Source organism: Lathamus discolor, chromosome Z (genome assembly GCF_037157495.1).
Source record: "Lathamus discolor isolate bLatDis1 chromosome Z, bLatDis1.hap1, whole genome shotgun sequence".
NCBI classification, from domain to species: domain Eukaryota; kingdom Metazoa; phylum Chordata; class Aves; order Psittaciformes; family Psittacidae; genus Lathamus; species Lathamus discolor.
The window spans coordinates 20,230,964-20,248,858 of record NC_088909.1 but is presented as its reverse complement, the minus strand read 5'-3'; the positions used below and the strand labels follow the sequence as shown (position 1 = coordinate 20,248,858).

The window sequence follows — 17,895 nt, the reverse complement described above, 5'->3', positions numbered from 1 at the left end:
ACCTTAAGATCATCCAGTTCCAACCCCCTGCCATGGGCAGGGACACCTCACACTAGACCATGTCACCCAAGGCTCCATCCAGCCTGGCTTTGAACACTGCCAGGGATGGAGCATTTACCACTTCGGCCAACCTGTTCCAGTGCCCCACCACCCTCATGTAAAGAACTTCTTCCTTATACCTAACCTGAACTTCTCCTGTTTCAGTTTAAACCCATCACCCCTTGTCTTATCACTACAGTCCCTAATGAAGAGTCCCTCTCAGGCATCCTTGTAGGCCCCCTTCAGATACTGGAAGGCTGCTATGGGGTTTCAACGCTGCCTTCTCTTCTCCAGATTGAACAACTTCCTCAGCCTGTCTTCATACAGGAGGTGCTCCAGGCCCCTGATCATCCTCGTGGCCTCCTCTGGACTTGTTTCAACAGCTCCATGTCCTTCTTATGCTGAGGACACCAGAACTGCACACAATACTCCAAGAAGATGCTCTTCCTTCTCAGAGCAAGAAGAGGGACATGAATTTTGCAACAATAGACAAGCAGATGAGCAGTGAATAAACATCTTTATCTAAAATGAGCTTCAAGAGAAACCTTCCTAAGATTCATCTCCCTGGCAGCCCTGCTGTGCTCCTGCCAGTCTGGCAGCCTGGCTGGATCTCATGCACAGCCCTGTGGGGCTGGCAAGGAAATGTCTCTGGGTGGCATTGTTTGTAGAATTGGCTTTCTGGTCTGGAGTCTGAACAGAGAAGTTGGGAAAAATTCAGTTCTTGCCTAATTGGAACAGCATTTTTTGCTTTAATTTGCAGTGCAATATTTTCTTACATTCAGAGAAGACTTCCAGAAATACTTTCTGAGAAGCTAAACAAATCATAGAATCACAGACTGGTTTGGGTTGGAAAGGACCCTAAGATCATCTAGTTTCAACCACTGTGCCTCATCTTAGATAGACCATGTCGCTCAAGGCTCTGTCCAACCTGGCTTGCACGCTGCCAGGGATGGAGCATTTACCATTTATTTAAATATGCCTTGTTTCCTGTTAGATTATTATTGAACTATAAAGTTCCATAACTTTTCACAAAATCCACATAATTTTTTTGCTATAGAATTTGATACTGAAATTCTTCATAAATGCATCATTCAAAAGATAGGGAAAGATGACTCATCCTTTACCAATTCACCGCCCCAATGCCACTCCTTTCTTTTTTAATCCAAAACCATTCACCATGAATACATCTTTAACTGCATTGTAGGAGTGTTTCAAAGCTGGTGCTTCATCATAAAATCACCCATCGAAGAAAGGGGAAAAAAAAGCAGCTAATAATCCCTAAAACAACTTCCTTCCCATTGGGGCAGATCTCTGTGCTGCAAGGGTGAAGAAGGACAATGCTCTGAGACTCCTAGAACAGGCAAACCGGCCATTTTAGCAAGCATCCTGACCCCTAAAGAAGAACCAAATGCTTCCAAGGAGTAAGATGACAAGATGTGCAGAATCTCCCAGCAGTCAGCCAGGTACAAAGTACCAGGAGATAAGCTGTCAGGCTGCTGGCACAGCAAATTGCTGCTCCAGGAGCCTCAGAGACCTTGATATGAACATTAACTTCGTTCAGCAGAGCAGGAGAAAACAAGCTCAAATTAAATGAAAGGATGAGATAAAGGATTAGCTGGATGGTGGGAGGAAAAGATAACTTTTAAGAATTAATTCTACTGAATGTTTTATCTTGAGGTGTCATCATTCAAAAAAGAGCAATATCATATTTGGCAAGCTTAATTTTGGCAGGTAAGAATTCAAGCTTAATTTGGGCAGGTAAGAATGCAAATGAGAGCACTCTATATTGCTGTTCTGGACTGTGCTATAAAACAAGAAAAAGCCACCCATCATTTTTAGCATTCAAGACTGGTGGCTGCACAAACAAGCACTCCTTTGCAGTGTGCTGCTAGTGGCTGAGAGCTGGAGGAGACCCACAGCCACCCTGACACCAGCAGTAGGGAGAGGAGGTCTGCAGCTCCCACCAAACCCGGCATCTCCTGTTCACTGTGATGACATATCATAAAGCAGAGATAAGATGGGTGATTTGTAGCAGGAACAATTTAACTCACAAAAATAATGTATGCAGACCTACTCACCCATATGTATGTACTTCCGAGCTCCCTAGCACTGCTAGAGCATCAGCAGCTGGTATTGAAGGTCAGTACACTCACTTTTCCTTTATGATTTACATATCCTCTCATCTATACAATGTTTTCCTAGGAAAATGTGTTTGCAGCTGGTTTGGGTACAGTGCCTGTCCATAAGACACACATGTGGTATTTGGGACCCTGACATAAAAAGGCTTTTAGGGGACTGTAATGTATCCCCACTTGGTCATATTTCCACTCCAGGTCCATTAAATGAGACAAAAAGGATTTTGGCAAGTGCCAGACTGGCAATGGAGCTGGCAGCAAGCAAATAAGGAGTAAAACACTGTTCCACATCTCCTTTTACTCCCTTCCAGGACCGAAGGTGATGCTGAACATCAAGGAGAGAGTGGCCCAGGGCAACCTGCAGGTCTTCAAACCACCCCTCCTGCTCCCTTTACCCCTCCCTTAAGCCAGTCTCCAAATCCCCCTGAATTTGTCAGCACCCCCTTCCCTGCCCTGCTCACCCCATTCCTGGCTCTTGATGAAGCAGAACAGTGCAGCCTTTCCCCACACTGTGTTCAAAGATATGAGCTCCATTTCATTCCAGTGTGTGCATAAGGGCTGTTGCAATTTCACCTCCAGTTTTGGGCAGTTTTGCTTTCCAGGCTGAGAGAGGGCTTATGTTAAGAACAGTCACCAGCACTTCTTGGACCCATTTGGTGCCCAACAAGAGCATCTCCAGCAAGGAATGATTTGACCTTAAAACTGAGCTTCATCTTTGAGTGCATTCCTCAAACTATTTTTGGGAATTCTTTGCAGCTTGATCTTAAATTTTGCCTCATTACTAAAGTTCAGCCTTGCTAATGTTTCCATGTCCGGTACTGCAAAAAGTAAGGAGCAGGAGCAACCCCAATGGTGGAAACCATACTCATCGGGAACAGGGCTAGTTGAGCCATTTGGGTTCAAAACCCCACAAGATGTGGTTTTTTAACCAAGCCAAAGCTCATTTCCCAGGGTGAGGGTGCTGTTCAGTGGTAACCATCCCCTAAGTGCTGTCCTCCTGGCTCCCGAGGCACTGCCCTCGAGGCTGGCAGGGCTGGTGGAGGCATCGAGTGGACAGCTTGAGGCAGGGGGTCAGTAACAAAAGGGGAGGGACAGCATCCACCTGGCTTCTATCCCCCAGCTACCACCGTGCCCCACACACCCTTCGACACCCAGAAATACAAATCACATCCTTCGTGGTCACATTGGATTTGGTACCTGCTGACTGCACTATAAACCAGTAAATGATTATTGTATTAGAACATCTCCCACCATCAGCTTTTTTTAGATCCTGAAAGTTCATTTCCTTTCTCTCCACTTTAACTTTGCATTTCCCATCATCACTGGCAGTCATTTCAACACAGCACAGACAGCGTCATATTGGAAAATAATTACAATGACAGATTTTGTTTTGCTGTATGAGACCTTCCACCACTGAATCTAATTACTGCTGATACTTTGTGAGCTCCTGCAGCATGAGATAATTGCTGCTTTCTCTTTTTATGAGCAAGAAATAAAAACAGCAATTAAACACCATGGCTATCCAGCCCCTCTTGTCAGCAGGCACCTCTCATCAGCAAGTCAACACAGAAGGAGGTTAGGCTTAATTTATCGTATACACTGAATACTTCTTTTATAGAAGGGAAAAGAAGGGAATAAGGAACACTGAAACGATCAATACTTTTCTCCAGCTGATGAAATGCTTATTTTAATATGGAGAAGCAGGAACATCTCACAGATAAAGGAGTTTATTCACAAGCCCTAGTACTCAGCATCAGCACCAAGCCCTTCGCAGGACCTGGCTTTGGGGAAAAGCTGCAAAGACAGCAACAGGCTTGAGCATTAAGCATGGGGGGGGGGGCACAAAACCACACTTGGCTTCTACTAACCTGCTGCTTCAGCAGTCTTTTCCCTCACCCAGTAAATTATATTTATATGTGTGTCTCTCTTAAACATCCTGACACCAACACAGGCCCTTGGTTACAGTGTCACACGTGGAGGAGATGAAGCAGAAGAAGACCTTTATGGAGAGACTTGTCAGGGAAGAGGGAGCTCACAATGGCTTTTACATCATAAGATTGTATTGGTTCAGATCCCCAGAAGCCTTCTTCTGAACTTCTGACACTCTGTTTTGCCAATCCAGACACTAAAACCAGAAAGTCTAGTAAATAAATCTTTTTTTTTTCCCTTTTTTTTTTTTTTTTTTGAAAACATAGTGAAAAAATCTCCCATCTGAAAAAAAAAGCACGAATGGGTTACACAGTTTACACTTTGGAAAAGCTTCTGGTGCTGCCTGAAAGTCTGTCTTATATGAACTCTGGAGATGAGTTTCACTCCCACCTACAACAGCTTACTTTCTGGTTTTGGGGTGCTGCTTTTTCTTTTTACCTTTGGTTCTTTACTTGAACAAAGCTCCTGTGTTTGAATAATTCAGCGATGAGGCTTGTACCACTTTGTTCACAAAATCACAGCAGGGAGTGATGTTTCTTATGAAATACTTTTGTTGGCTCCTCTCTGTGAAGGATTCTTGCTCATTTTGCTCACTTGCAAAAACTCTGCCAGATGACGAGGAGCAGCACACCCCATGGGCTGTTAAAACAGGGGTAATGAGGGCATGCTGAGGCGGCTTTAGGCATCTAGAAGGGAAATGTCTGCATTTGAGATGAAGAATCATAGAATCACAGAATGGTTGTGGTTGGAAGGGACGTTGAAGCTCATTTAGCTCCAACCCCCTGCCACAGACAAGGCAAACTTCCACTAGACCAGGTTACTCAAAGTCCCGTACAACCTGACCTTGAGTTCCAAGAAAGATCAGGTGCTGAATCAAGGAGGAAGAAGGGATTATGAATAACTACCCCACTCCTGCTTCAGATTTCTAATGCAAGGTAATAGCCACACCCCCAGATGCCTAATTTATAAACTGGGAATAAACTGCCTTCCACTTGTAAATTACTGGGAGAAATTAGTCATATACATTAACCTCACATTCAAAAGGCAATGGTGGAAGACATCATGAATAACAAGCTGGAGTGAATTACAGGGATATCTATTATCATGTTAACGTGTATTAAAAATACATATTTGGCAAATCTGACTGCCAGAAAATTTGCTAATAATGAATATAAATGAAGCATTAAGAGACTCAGCAACTCAGAAAAAATGAACTATTACTGTTGTTCTGATTTTTTTACCCTTTCATAATATTGATTAAAAAATCACAAACACTTCAGACAGGTCAGTGCTTGACCAAAGACTTTTGCCATTAGTTTATTATGGCAAGACATCAGCATGTGAAATATGTTGCTTCACTTTTCATGCTGCCCTCCTCACAAATGGTAATAAGGACAGATTTTGATCAAGCAAGAAAATCAGACTCTTTACTTGCAAACCAGGGGAGAGAAATTTGCTGCTTCCCATTCTAAACGCTTACACTTCTTACCATTATCACATCTTTAATGTGGAGTAATTTGAGTTTCTAAGATAAATTAGCTTCAAAGATAAATGAAAGGGAGATTTCAATTTGGATTACTCAGTGGGCTGGAGTTGAATTGGAAAGTCCTTACAGGTGCTTGGAAAAAGCAAAACCTTCTTCCTTGGCTTCAGATTACTGCTCACAAATGAAGAAAACTCTTACTTTTCTCCCACCACAGCACAAAAGAATGATGCAATTATGGTTGAAGGTAAAAATGGGAGAAGGACTTATTATCCTGAGGTAATAAATGTCACTGATACAGCTCAGTTATTTTGCTAAGTGGCATGAAAAGGACAGGAAAATGGTTTCAAAGGAACAAGAGCTTTATAAACGCTTCTCTCCTCCTGGTAAGACACCAAATGAATGGTGCATCTCTCAGCAGGATGTTTATCTGGCACATCAGCTTAGATTTTTCTAGGTATTCATAAATAAACTTTGCTATTCTTACCAATCAGTGCCACTGTCTAGCAGTCCATTATTAACAGTACCATTAAGGTACATGGTGGATTTTTTAGGAAGCTGGGGGTACCCTGCACATATACAATAGGTCATTATGTCTCAGGTTTAGTGCTTCCATTATTCCCCAGTAGTCCCCCATGCAGACCTCTAGTTTCTAACACAACAGCTGTGCACATGAATTTCTGGAGCTCAGGACACCTTCCAACGTGGAAGCTGGATTTCGTTGCAGCTCTACAAGAAGAAGTTTCCAAAAGCAGTCCTAATGATGCTAACAAAACCTCATACATTCAAAATTCCACTCAGGAGACCCACAGGCTATGTTGTCTGAAGACAGCTGCAGTACCTTCATGCTTCAGGCAACACAGAGTGCAAGCCACGGCACAGCCAAGACTGCCTGTCAGACCTAGGAAAAGTGCTGAGAAGATACAGTGCTCTGCCACGAAGTCTCTAACGCACATGTGATTGGCACCTTGGTTCACAATCTGGCCAAGATTTTCAAGAATCATCCTCTGTTAACACAAAAAAATCCACTGTTGTCATGCTGCTGTGATGATCCACTTCCCACACAAATGAAACAGCACGAGGAGACAACACTGATGAATAGAATGAAGACTTTCAGATTTATATGCTCTGTTAAAGTAGCATTCACATCATCACTCTGAGTGTGCAGAGCACAAGGCACAGTAAGGAGGACTCACCCGTTTGGTGTAGTCCATTGCCTTCAGGATGGAGAGGTTCAGCATCTCCAGTGAGGCCAAGACATCTTCGTAGTCTCCCATATGGTCAGCAAAATAGTCTGGAAAAAACAAGAAGGACATGATGGGAACTGCTAGTGTAACTTAGTGCTTCAAGACTACATCAAGGACTATTTATTGGTGGAAAGAAAAATCTGAAACAGCTGTTTCAAGTGTATTTTTTATAGTATGCATCCTGAGCCAAAGTCACAACTTGTCCTGCAGAGAATTTTGGGACCATTGTAAAAAGAGATGTAAGGCACAGTAGCTCCAATTGAAAATAATTTAGCAGGTGCTCTATTTCCATGCCCACTTTTGCATTTGACTGTATCTTGTCTCTCTCCCTCCTACTGCCAACATGGAGGAGGAAGTCTCAAAAGAAATCCCTTTTCCATTCCCTTGAGGGTTTTCATCACTCTAAGCATCAAAATACTTGCCAGGTTCACCCTGATTTAGAGCTGAGACTAGCCTTACATCTTTCCCTACGTTCCCACCACATTTGCACCACAGCTCACAATCACAGGTTGCACAGGCTTCTGAGAACAAGCTACGCTTCAAAAGGAAAAGAACGGAGCTGCAAGCTGGGGCCAAAAGCACATGCTGTCCGTGGAGAGGGAGTCCACACTTTGCCCCTGCCATCCTCATCCTGTGAGAAGGGTGATCTGTGCCAGGCTGCTGTGCAGTGGCTCGGGTCTCTTCACTGATGTAAAATGCAGCCAAAATCAGTGTGTCCACATGCAGTCAGTGGCTCCGTGGAGTGTATGAGCCTTGATGTGGTTTTGTGCATGAGCTATGGACTCCTGAAATTCATTCTTCAAAATGGAAACAGACAGAAGCGAAGCACAGCAGCGAGGTTTGCAGTGAATTTGCAGCACACGTGTGAAGTCACCCAGTTTGTGGGTGACTAAAAGCTGTTCCTTAAAAGCCACTGGCACTATTCTTAGTGCTAAGACATGAAGCTTCACACCGAGGTGACATCTCTGAGGAATGTAACAAGATATAAACTCCAGGAAACAACCCCACTAATTAGGTTCTCTTGGCTTAATTAGAAGTGCTTATAGCTATTTACAGCCAGAGAACATATCCAAGAGGAAGAAGATTTTGGCAGAAACCGAATGTAACAGCATGATTGACAGCAGCTGTTTGCTGCCAAACGACTTATTCTCACTGGAGTGTGTTTGTGTTATTACTTTACTTGGGAAAGAAAAACTGAGCAGATAAAGGGCAGGTAAAGACTTCCTGTCAGTGCTGAAACAAAAAGCTGGAGGCAGCTTTTCAGAAAGAATGAGCTGCTGTGGGCAAAGCACAGCCCTCAAGAGTGACCAAGGAGAACCTGGGAGGAGAGCAGTGTTGACTTAACCGAAGTGTTCAGTTCTACTCTTTTAGCCGTATTTATCCATACGAACACCTGAGATCAGCTCTTCCTGTCCTACATGGTTCTTGCTCCTACAAGTCTGCAGAGAGCAATGGGACCAATGCTAAAGAGATGAGCATCACTGCCATCCAGGGCTGGTGTGGGAGAAGCAACCACTGCCCTGGTTGTCTGCAACAGGATGATGTGGATCTTTGAAGTACACTTCAATTCGCTGGACAGCTTGTACCATTGCCTGCAATGTCTGTGTTCCATTTAAACTGAAAGGTGGCAGGTACAGTTTAGTAGCTGTACTCACAATTCCTGGGTGTATTAAGTGCTCCCAGCTCTGACTGGGAGCTCCTCCGAGAGCTACACAACCATGCTTAAGTCAGTCTAGGTGCTGGTGGTTGTTGCAAAACTTGATAAGATGCTACCTGATGTGGATTACACCGTATCAAGTTTCTCATCTAAGCTGCAGGGCCAAGAAATCCCTTTTAAGATGCCTTCATCATCTTACAACACACAACCTATTTCAAGAGAGACCACAGCTTTCATTTAGCCAAAATGGAGTTTCATTTTAAAACTAATACCTGTAAGAGTAGCAAGTAAATAAATTGCAGGCAAGGGCAAGTATTCAGCAGATAACAGATCTAGGCAGGATCTCATGCTGATCAGTCCTTCCTCTGGCTTCCTGTGGGAGGTGATGGGTTTATCTCCATCCTCTCCCGGGAACTTCATCCCCAGGAGAGGCAGGAAGGTGGGTGAAAACTGTGATTGTCTGATTTTATCAAACTGATGGAGAACACACAGTGGGGTCAAACAACAACTTTACTATCCCTGTATTTCCTGGCAAAGCTGATGGTACAAGCTGCTGGGTTTTGGTTTCTTGGGTCAGCTGGCAAGGAGACTTAACACAATGAGAAAGCAGTGATGGGATCAAGCCCATCGTATCGTCGGCAAATCAAAAGGATTTTATGAATGGCTTCATTTCTCACATACTAAAGAAAGAACAAGTGGGGATAACCAGCTGAAAGGTGCTGCCTTTGCTGCAGTCTTGAATGCTCAAAACCCTGTGAGATGCTGCAGCAAGGAAGGCAAGGGAGGGGGGAAAACACTGGGAGGAGAGAAACCCAAGGCAATGTCTTGATGCAGGCAGACCTGAAGATGAACAGAGAAGTCTTAAAAGTACCAGGAATAATGAATAACTGCCTGGGGGTGGCACAAGCACCCCAGCAAGTGTCTTTCTGGCTGTGCAACTTGCTCTCAGCCAGACCCTGAAGGCTGGAATTAATGTCAAAGTGATGGAGGTAAATGGTGAAGACCTGCCAAGGTGGCTTTGTACATTCTTCTGCATCCCAGCATGGGAAGGGAGGAGAAGAAATGGGTGAGCCTTCTGCAAGGCCACAGACCTCTGACTCCCCATCTCTTCTCAGAAAGATGGAGCACAGGAAACTTTTCTCAATATCAAGTATCCATGGAAAAACGCACCCGAGTGAGCAGCAGGAGCTCTGTGCACAAGTCACCTCCCATGGAGGCAAAGCCCTTCTGAAACCCAGCAGGAAATATTCCCTTTCTGGTCAAGGTGTGGGACAAAACATTATCAGAGATTTTATTTTCAGCCTTTAATTTCTGGGACACAAGGGAGGTGCAGCAGAGGTGGTGTACACCTTAGGCAGCCTGCAGGAAACACAGTTTTTCCTAAAGAGAAACATACAGTGGGTATTGCAGACCAATACTGGTTTATTGAACTTCAGAGTAAGCTGGAAGCCACGACATTGCCAGAAATTAAATTCCATCTTGCTATTGAACGGGAGCCAGGTGCTCTGTTCAGCTCTGACCCCATTTGTATTGCAAGAAAATGAAGAAAAGCTTTACCAGTGTTTCTGCAGAATAAGGGGCAAAGCAGTAGAAGCGCTGAGACCCCCCATCTGCGCAGCCACCATGGCATCATCAGCTTTGTAATGGGTTTCATGCATCCTTTGAAAGCACACAAAGAACATAATGATTGTTTTGGCCCCAAGAGAGGGACCACACTCACCGCACAGCTCCTTGGTGTCCACGTTGCTGGAAGAGGGGAAGGACAAAGCAGGGGAGGAAGCAGGAAAAAAAGAGAGAAAGGCAATTTTAAGGGACAGACGAAGGCTAAAGTTAGGATTTCTGCAGGATTAACCCCAGATACCCACCTGCAAAGTTACCCATCCCCTCAGCATCCCCTCAGGCACCAGTGGGGACAGCCTAAGGAGCAGGCAATGTTTGGTGCCACTCATGGCATGCATGCACCTCTGCATCTTCAGCATCTGCACAGGTTAGACAGGTTCATACATTATTCTGGAATTCCTTAGGGAGAAATGAGGATTTGTGCCTATGGGGGACCCAGCACACCCCACAGCAGCTCTTCTCCGTTCCTCCTAAATATCCACACCCAACAACACCCTGGTGAGGCACCCAGTGCAGCACAAGAATGTATTTTGTTCCCATTTGCTCAGAGTAAAAACTTGCAAGATTTACTTTTCTAGATGGGTCGGTTCTGGGCTGTGTGCAGTTCCCAGCCAGGACTCCCTCCAACAAAACGGTACAATTACTTCTTAATACGTTAACATTTCATTTATATAACAACATAGAACATGTTCATATAACAACAGACAACCTGCTTGGGAAATGAAGATACCTGCTAATCTCTTTGTGCTTCAGATTCCAACACAATTATTAGTGCTGTTCAAGCACTGCAATAATCTCTTACTAGAATTATGTTTTGTCAATCCATTTATGTTTAGAAAGGTATTTCTTTAACTAAACTCATCCCTGCTCTGACTGCCCTGTCAACATAAGTGGATTAGGGAAAGAGATGCTTTCAATACTGTTTTCATTAGCGCATCCTCCCACAGCTCTACCTTGGACACTAAAATTCTCCTAACTGCTTGCACGTGCCCTGACCAACAGATCTGATCGCAGGCCACAGGTCCTGGGCTCCTCCTTATCCCCATGACCTGACACTTTCACTTGCTTCTGACCCTCCTCCTGGGATGAGATATTCTTTTGAAGGGATGATGCACGGTGGTAAAGTGTTAATTTGGGCTTGCTCTTCACTACCCATGGCCACCCTTGAACCCCATCACCAGGACTGATGGCAGAGAGGCATAAAGTTCCTTTGCAGCAAGCTGAAGTACCCAGGAAGACCTCATTTCTGCTGAAATCTTTTGTCATCTTCTGCAGCAGGCTCAGACTCTGTGTGAGCAGAGTAGCTTTACCAGGCTGTGTGGCAGCAGGACGGGCACAGGCTGCATTTCTCTCTCCAACAGTGTTTTCAAGTGAGCTTCTGCTGCAGCAGAGAGACAATATAGAGCCTTTTTCTTTATATTTAGGTTCTGCCTGAGAAGATGAAAGTTTCTGTAGCTTGGGGATCCCTCTGTCTCTCACTAGGTGGATTTCATCCCCTAAGCATGGTAGCCAGGTGCACTACAGCCAAGAGAAACAGTGTGCATGGTGATATTTGAGGAGGAAATCACCCAAATCCAGTGTCACCCATACCTGGGCTCTCCCTAGAAGCAGAACCCCACGTGATGGCACTGGGGACCCTTTCACAACCTCTCCTGAGCTGGGGGACCTGCTGGGCGCTGGAGGCAAACACAAACATCTTGATCCCATCAGATGCTGGCTGCCAGAAAGATGCCACCCAACCTGTCTCATGCTGTACAAGCATGTTACACACACCCTCATTCCCAATTCCACTGAATATGCAGATCCAAAACACTACCCACGAGAGATGACTCCTGACGGAACAGTCCGCAGCACTTTGGAAGCATGTGATTGCTAACACAGAGCCTCAGCAATTCACAGGCAGAGAATATTCAGAAGATTCATTTCCAGCATTGGCAGAGCCCCATGTCTGACTGATGATCGTGGTTGGTCTGTCATCCAAGCTCTCTCCAGCCCAGAGCCTGGGAAGTCAATTGATACTCTCAGACGCATACACAGGAGTCAGTTTTACAACAGCATTCCCCACAAAGTGCTTAAATAATATTGTTCAGAAACCAGTTTGTGTTCATAAGCACTTGGTGAAGTGGTTATGGGTTGCAGGGTTATAGGGCATGTTACTGAGAGAAAAAAAAATCTACTCTTGTTTTCCGCATTGCTTTGCATTGTAGTAATTGATCCGCTGCTGCCAAAAAAGGACTTCTATTTCCTCACATCCCGCCATCACATCATTCAACCTAATTGTGCTTGAATGTTAATTCGGCTGAGAAGCTGCTTTTAATTTTAAGCTATCTTGTATTATGACTAAGCCTAATTCAAGTCATAAACCAACAATAAAAAAATGATAAAATTCAGATGAAGATTTGTAAGGAGAAATCAATGGGTACTTGAACACAACTCAGGGCATTTCCTATGATGTTCCCATCTCGTGCGAGTGTGCCCAACTGGAAGCATTGCTGACACGCAGCCACGGTCCCATCAGTGTTACAAGGGGGTTTTGTTGCCCAACATGGGCACTGCACAGGAGAACACATAACGCAAGGGATGTTGCAAAACCCAGCTCCAAAACAGTCCACAAGCCGCTCTGGTAGCTTAATGGAACGAACCACCCTATGGGTGATGCCAGTAAGATGTTATGATGCAGGTATTCAGTATCTGGGTTTCAAGCCTTGTAAAATAGGAGGTGGCAGCTCCCCACAAACACCCTTACAGTCCTGAACGCTTCATCCTAGGACTGCCCTTCACAGCAGACGCATATCAAAAAGCCCTTTGACAGGAAAAGATTTACGTGAGTATCAGTTACCAATCTATTTTTCAGCTGGCAATTATTTAATGTTTCCATAAGTCACAATAAACTTAAACACATAATAAAAGAAAAATCATGACAAGTTGTTCCTCTTTTTTCATAATAATAATAAAAATCTTTCAGCTACCAAAACACTTGGCTGCGAATTAACTTTTACACTTTCTTACATTAATACTGTGACTAATTAAAGAACTTCCTGAAGGCATAACCCAACTAAGCAAAATATAATACTGTTCAAGTGGAAGTTTAAATGAAGAAATCATAAAGACTTCTGTCTTATACATTTTTTTTCTGCATAGTAAAAGCCACATCTATCTGATCTCTCAAAGGAGAAAAAATTAAGAAAATACAAGTCTTTTTGGTGTCAGGGCTCTTTCCCTGTTTTCTAACCACAGAAACTATAACGTGGAGCAGCCACAACCTTGCATCTCCCATCTTGCTGGGGATGTGCACCTTTTGAAGTTACTTTCCAAGGCAAAGATATACTTTGGAGATCCTCCATTTGCTACATGGGACCTAATTTCTCTGACAGAAATAGGAACCAAACACAAGAGCTCAGCTTTCAACCTAGAGCACCTTCTGAAAAAGCAAACTCCAAGACATAAGTCAGTTTGGTCACTAAAAGGACTGTTCATTGCTCACCACCCACCACCATTTAAATACGCTGAGATAATATGACCTGATAACCATACTGGCAATAGGGAAATAACTTTCCCTGCTGGTTCACATCCAGCTATTTCAAAGAAAAAGAAAAGTTCTCCAAGTGTGATACTCCTCCCTTGGACGTGGCAGTTTAAAGAGCAACAACCACACTGTGAGCGTCTCTGCAGTGGGCTTAATTAAGAGCCCAGGGAGTAATTACTGCTGCTTGACCAGCAAGAGGAAGAGGTTGCCCAGAGTAGCTGCTGTGCCTTCCTGCCTTCTCCAGAGAAGGAAACCTTCCCCTCCCCACAAAAACCCCACCCAACATTAAAACACAGTTTAATGAGTGCCTGGGCTAATGAGGATCCCTGGGAAGTCACAGCTTTGCCTCTCTGCATCCCTGATTGTAGATTATCCAACCAATGGGCTTTCACCAGAGTTGTCCATGTACCGACTTTCCGCAGCTTTTCCATGGGCTCAAGGCACTTACAAGGTTTTTTACTTCTCTACCTGCCTTTCTTGAAACATGTTGCCATCTTTGAGACTTTATCCCAGGAAAGAGCAGAGGGTGAAATTCCCTTCTGAGGTTCAGCTCAGCTAAGGGAAAAGTGATCCTGCGGCACAATCAGAAACATAATGGGAATTCAGAAGTTGCAAATACATTGAACTCTCATCTTCGCAGCATATTTCTCATGCAAATAGCTGCCTGGATGTGCTGTTCAAATGCCACTCAAGACCTGATCGGCTTCTACAGAAGATAACAACCCTTTTACTTGGGCAGATTCTCTTTCGCACCAGAAACCACACAGCTTAGTTGCTTCACCGGCACAGAAAATGGAGGGTTTTCTGAAATCACGTTCTCCTTTTATTTCCATCTTCTATTCACAGCTTTGGGTTTGCTACAAGGCTTCAAATGAGCATGGAAACAAATTATCCTCTAGCGTTAGCCACCTGCAAAACTCATTTTCCTTTAGGAAAGACTAAAAAACAACATGTGCAGCTGGGAAGTATTATTATATCTGATGATACGCCTTTTAGTCCCAGCAGTAAAGAGTGCTGTGTTATCTCAGCACCTCAGAAGTGGAAAATGTACATCCAGATGCCTACTAAGGGGTCACAGATGGTCACTCTTGATAATTAATTTCTAACTCAAAGAAAACTTTTTACACAAACCCCAGAGTGACGGAAACTGTTCCAGGCAGAGCAAGAACAATAGAATGAAAGTTACTCTGCTTCTGGCTGGCATTCAGTATTTGCTAAAGAATTAAGCAACTTTCCAAGCCCTGCTAAATCCTTCCTGAGACTTATCCAAGAACCTTCTTCACCTGCCCACTTGCTTTTAAAATAAAAAGCCAAAACAATAACAAAAAGCAAACAAAACCATTCTTATCATATGATATAAATAAAAGACTTTCAAAACCTAAGGTGCCAGATGCAAAGAAACAGCATAAACCGCATGTCATGGCTGTCCATGGCCAGCCAGCTGCAGCTTCAAATGACATAGACGAGTGTTCATAACATATGTCAGTCTGAACTTTGATACCTCTAGCCATGGCAAGCTGGCAGTCAGGGCTCTGGTTTCTCATAGCAGGAACAAAACTCCCCAAAATGATGCAAAGAGGCTATTAAACTTGCTAAACAGCACCTTTGAAGTCCAAAACCATTGAAGCTGAGGCATGGATATAGCAGCCAAAGGAATCCCAGCCTCCCTTTACCCTATCTCAGCTGCTGGTCTTTTCCTATAGGATCCATGCCCACCACTCCTGGCAGATCTCCTTACCTCTGCTACAGTTTCACACTCATCACAGTCCCTGAGCAATGGCTTTCGGTGTGCACTTTCCTGGGTTTGGAAAAGGGAAAACTCTTCTGCAATGACAGCTCATGCTCTCTCAGGGGCCCCCACAAGGGACTTTGCCAGCCCCCATGGACCACGTACCCCATTCCCTAACCCATGGCTGTGCACAGGGTGTAAGACAAGATGAGCACAAGGCCGTATACCCATGCTGGGGCTTGGTTTGGCCGTAACACCTGCTAACAGCAGTATTCCTGCTTTGGTTTTTGCAGCTGATAAAACCAGCATGGGCACTTTGTCGGAGTGGGGAGGATTAAACAACCCTCCTTTTTAACGGGCTTTCTGCAGCACAGCTCTCAGATTTTCTAATTCCTTACAGGGAATCAATATCTACCATAAAGACCATTACTACATTACATATTATTTGCTTAGTTTCATTTTAAAGGACTGTTACTCCATTTCAAGGCTGGTTCAGCTCCTCACTTCTTTGGCATACTGACGCATTCTGCAGCCACAGACATTTATAAAGCAACAGCTCCTACATAACGTCAGCCTGCCCTGTGCAAGCCCCTCTGCAACCTGATTTCCTACTTACAACTGCAGGTACAAGTCAGAAACAGCACAATGAAACCCCCACTTGCCCTCCCACATCCCCAGAAAGTCCCTGCGAACCATTCCTGATGCAGACCAGATGTTTTCATCAATAGTTTCAAGACAACAAAAATAACATTTTCTACATAGTGAAGTATTTGATAGAACAAAACACCTATCTCTAGTCATCAAGGGCACCAAGAGAAGTGTCTGAATATGGGTAAAAATGAAACAAATGGCCTGGATGATGTTGGAAAACATGCTCTAAGCTCTCGCTAGTTAAAAGAAACATAAATGTCACTTTAAAAAAGACAGGGGCAACAAATTGGCACCTGCAGAGTACCAGACATTTGTTTGTTCATTCATCAGCAGCTGCAATATGGCATTTCAGGTTGTCAGCTGGTGCCAGACTGTCTTGCTTTGTCACACAGCTCCGGAGCTGGGGTCTGGGTATTGCTGATGAGCTGGGATCAGCATCAGTGAGGCTCTGCCCTTCAGTAAATTAACATAAAAAATGCAGCATAAAGGTGTTATTTTCTGCAAAGTGCTGATCATGAAACCAGATCCCCAAACTCCACGGAATGCACAGAATCCCAAAGCAGAGATGCCCCACTGCTGCTTTCATTGCCTGCCCTCCAAGGAGCCCGGCACCTTGCTGCCCATGGCCACTCCACAGAGGCACTATGGACTGGGGACACCACAGGATCTGCACGCTAAGAGCAAAAATAGGTAGAGTTGTTTCTTATATTTTCATTTGGGTGATTAAGACATTCCTCTTGCATCTCTCTGTACTTTCCAAAACCATTTCACACTATATTAAAAATGATTAATGTCTTGCCTCTCTGCTTTGTCACAGGCTGCCAGAACCTCTAACCATTCACTCACAAAGGAAATGTCTCTTGAAAAAGCTCATAAAAACTTTGAACAAGATGACAACACAATAAAAAACCTGTTTACAGTGCAACTGATATCCTGGAAAACACAACAATGCAACACACTTACTAAGCTCAATCCAACAGTTAGTTTCTAAGCACAGTCACCATCTTAAGTAAAGCAGACATTTAGTACACTACAAAACATTTTCAAAGCCTCTGTGCATGCCAAATCCCTAATGAATTGCATCTAAACCCTCTTCTTTTTGGGGGGATGGATGGCTGATGTTGAAAATCTGCTCATGTCAAAGAAAAGGCATGTTTAATTATGGGAACTTAGCTGCTAGGAGGGATAGCACCTCCAAATTTATTAAATAAGTTGCCAATTATTACACACACATTTGGGCCCAGAGTGTCTATACACCAGGCTATATGAGCTTTCATTTAATTTATCCCCAGACAGTGCCAGGCAAACCTGGGACTATAATCCTTGGAAGGATGGCTTGTACACACCAGCACAGAGACAGCACATGCAACCCCTCTTTGCTCTCAGGGTATTACCACCAGCCTTGGAAACACAGCATGATTTTTTGGTGATACTTTCATCGTGTTGCAGTGACATAATTGACTAGTTACTTTTGGCATCCTGGTCCCACACAGAGCCAGTATCTTCAGCCTGCATCCTTCACCACAGCCTGCTTGTAAACTGAGCTTTCCAGCTCTCCTATGCTTTTCGCCAACAGTAAATACAGCAGTTGCATTTGAGTTAACAACACATCAGTTTTGCTCTCAGGCTTGTTCAAGTTGATCAGCGTCAAGACAGATTTTTAAGTACCAACAGTTTGTGATGCATTTTGGCTGTTCTGTAATGTCAACACTCTTCCTGGGGTGGTTACTGTAATATTTTGGGTTTGCCCAATAGGGATTCTGTAAGCAGGAAAAAAGAAAATCCATACATACATTGTCCTGGGTTCAGCAGTAGCAGTCATTTTTCTCATTCTTAGTAGCTGGTGCAGTGCTGTGGTATTGACTTTCAGCCTGGGAAC

General features: G+C 44.0%; 1 protein-coding gene across 2 annotated transcripts in view; it reads right to left on the bottom strand.

The window, feature by feature from the left end:
• NECAB2 (N-terminal EF-hand calcium binding protein 2) overlaps positions 1 to 17,895 on the bottom strand; it is a 79,936-nt gene that overhangs the window by 13,901 nt on the left and 48,140 nt on the right. For both annotated transcript variants that reach the window (XM_065661725.1, XM_065661726.1), the window contains 2 exons: positions 10,211 to 10,236; positions 6,783 to 6,880 (listed from right to left, as the gene is read on the bottom strand). In XM_065661725.1, coding sequence (XP_065517797.1) covers positions 6,783 to 6,880; positions 10,211 to 10,236 — 124 coding nt within the window. The remainder of the gene's footprint in view (positions 1 to 6,782; positions 6,881 to 10,210; positions 10,237 to 17,895) is intronic.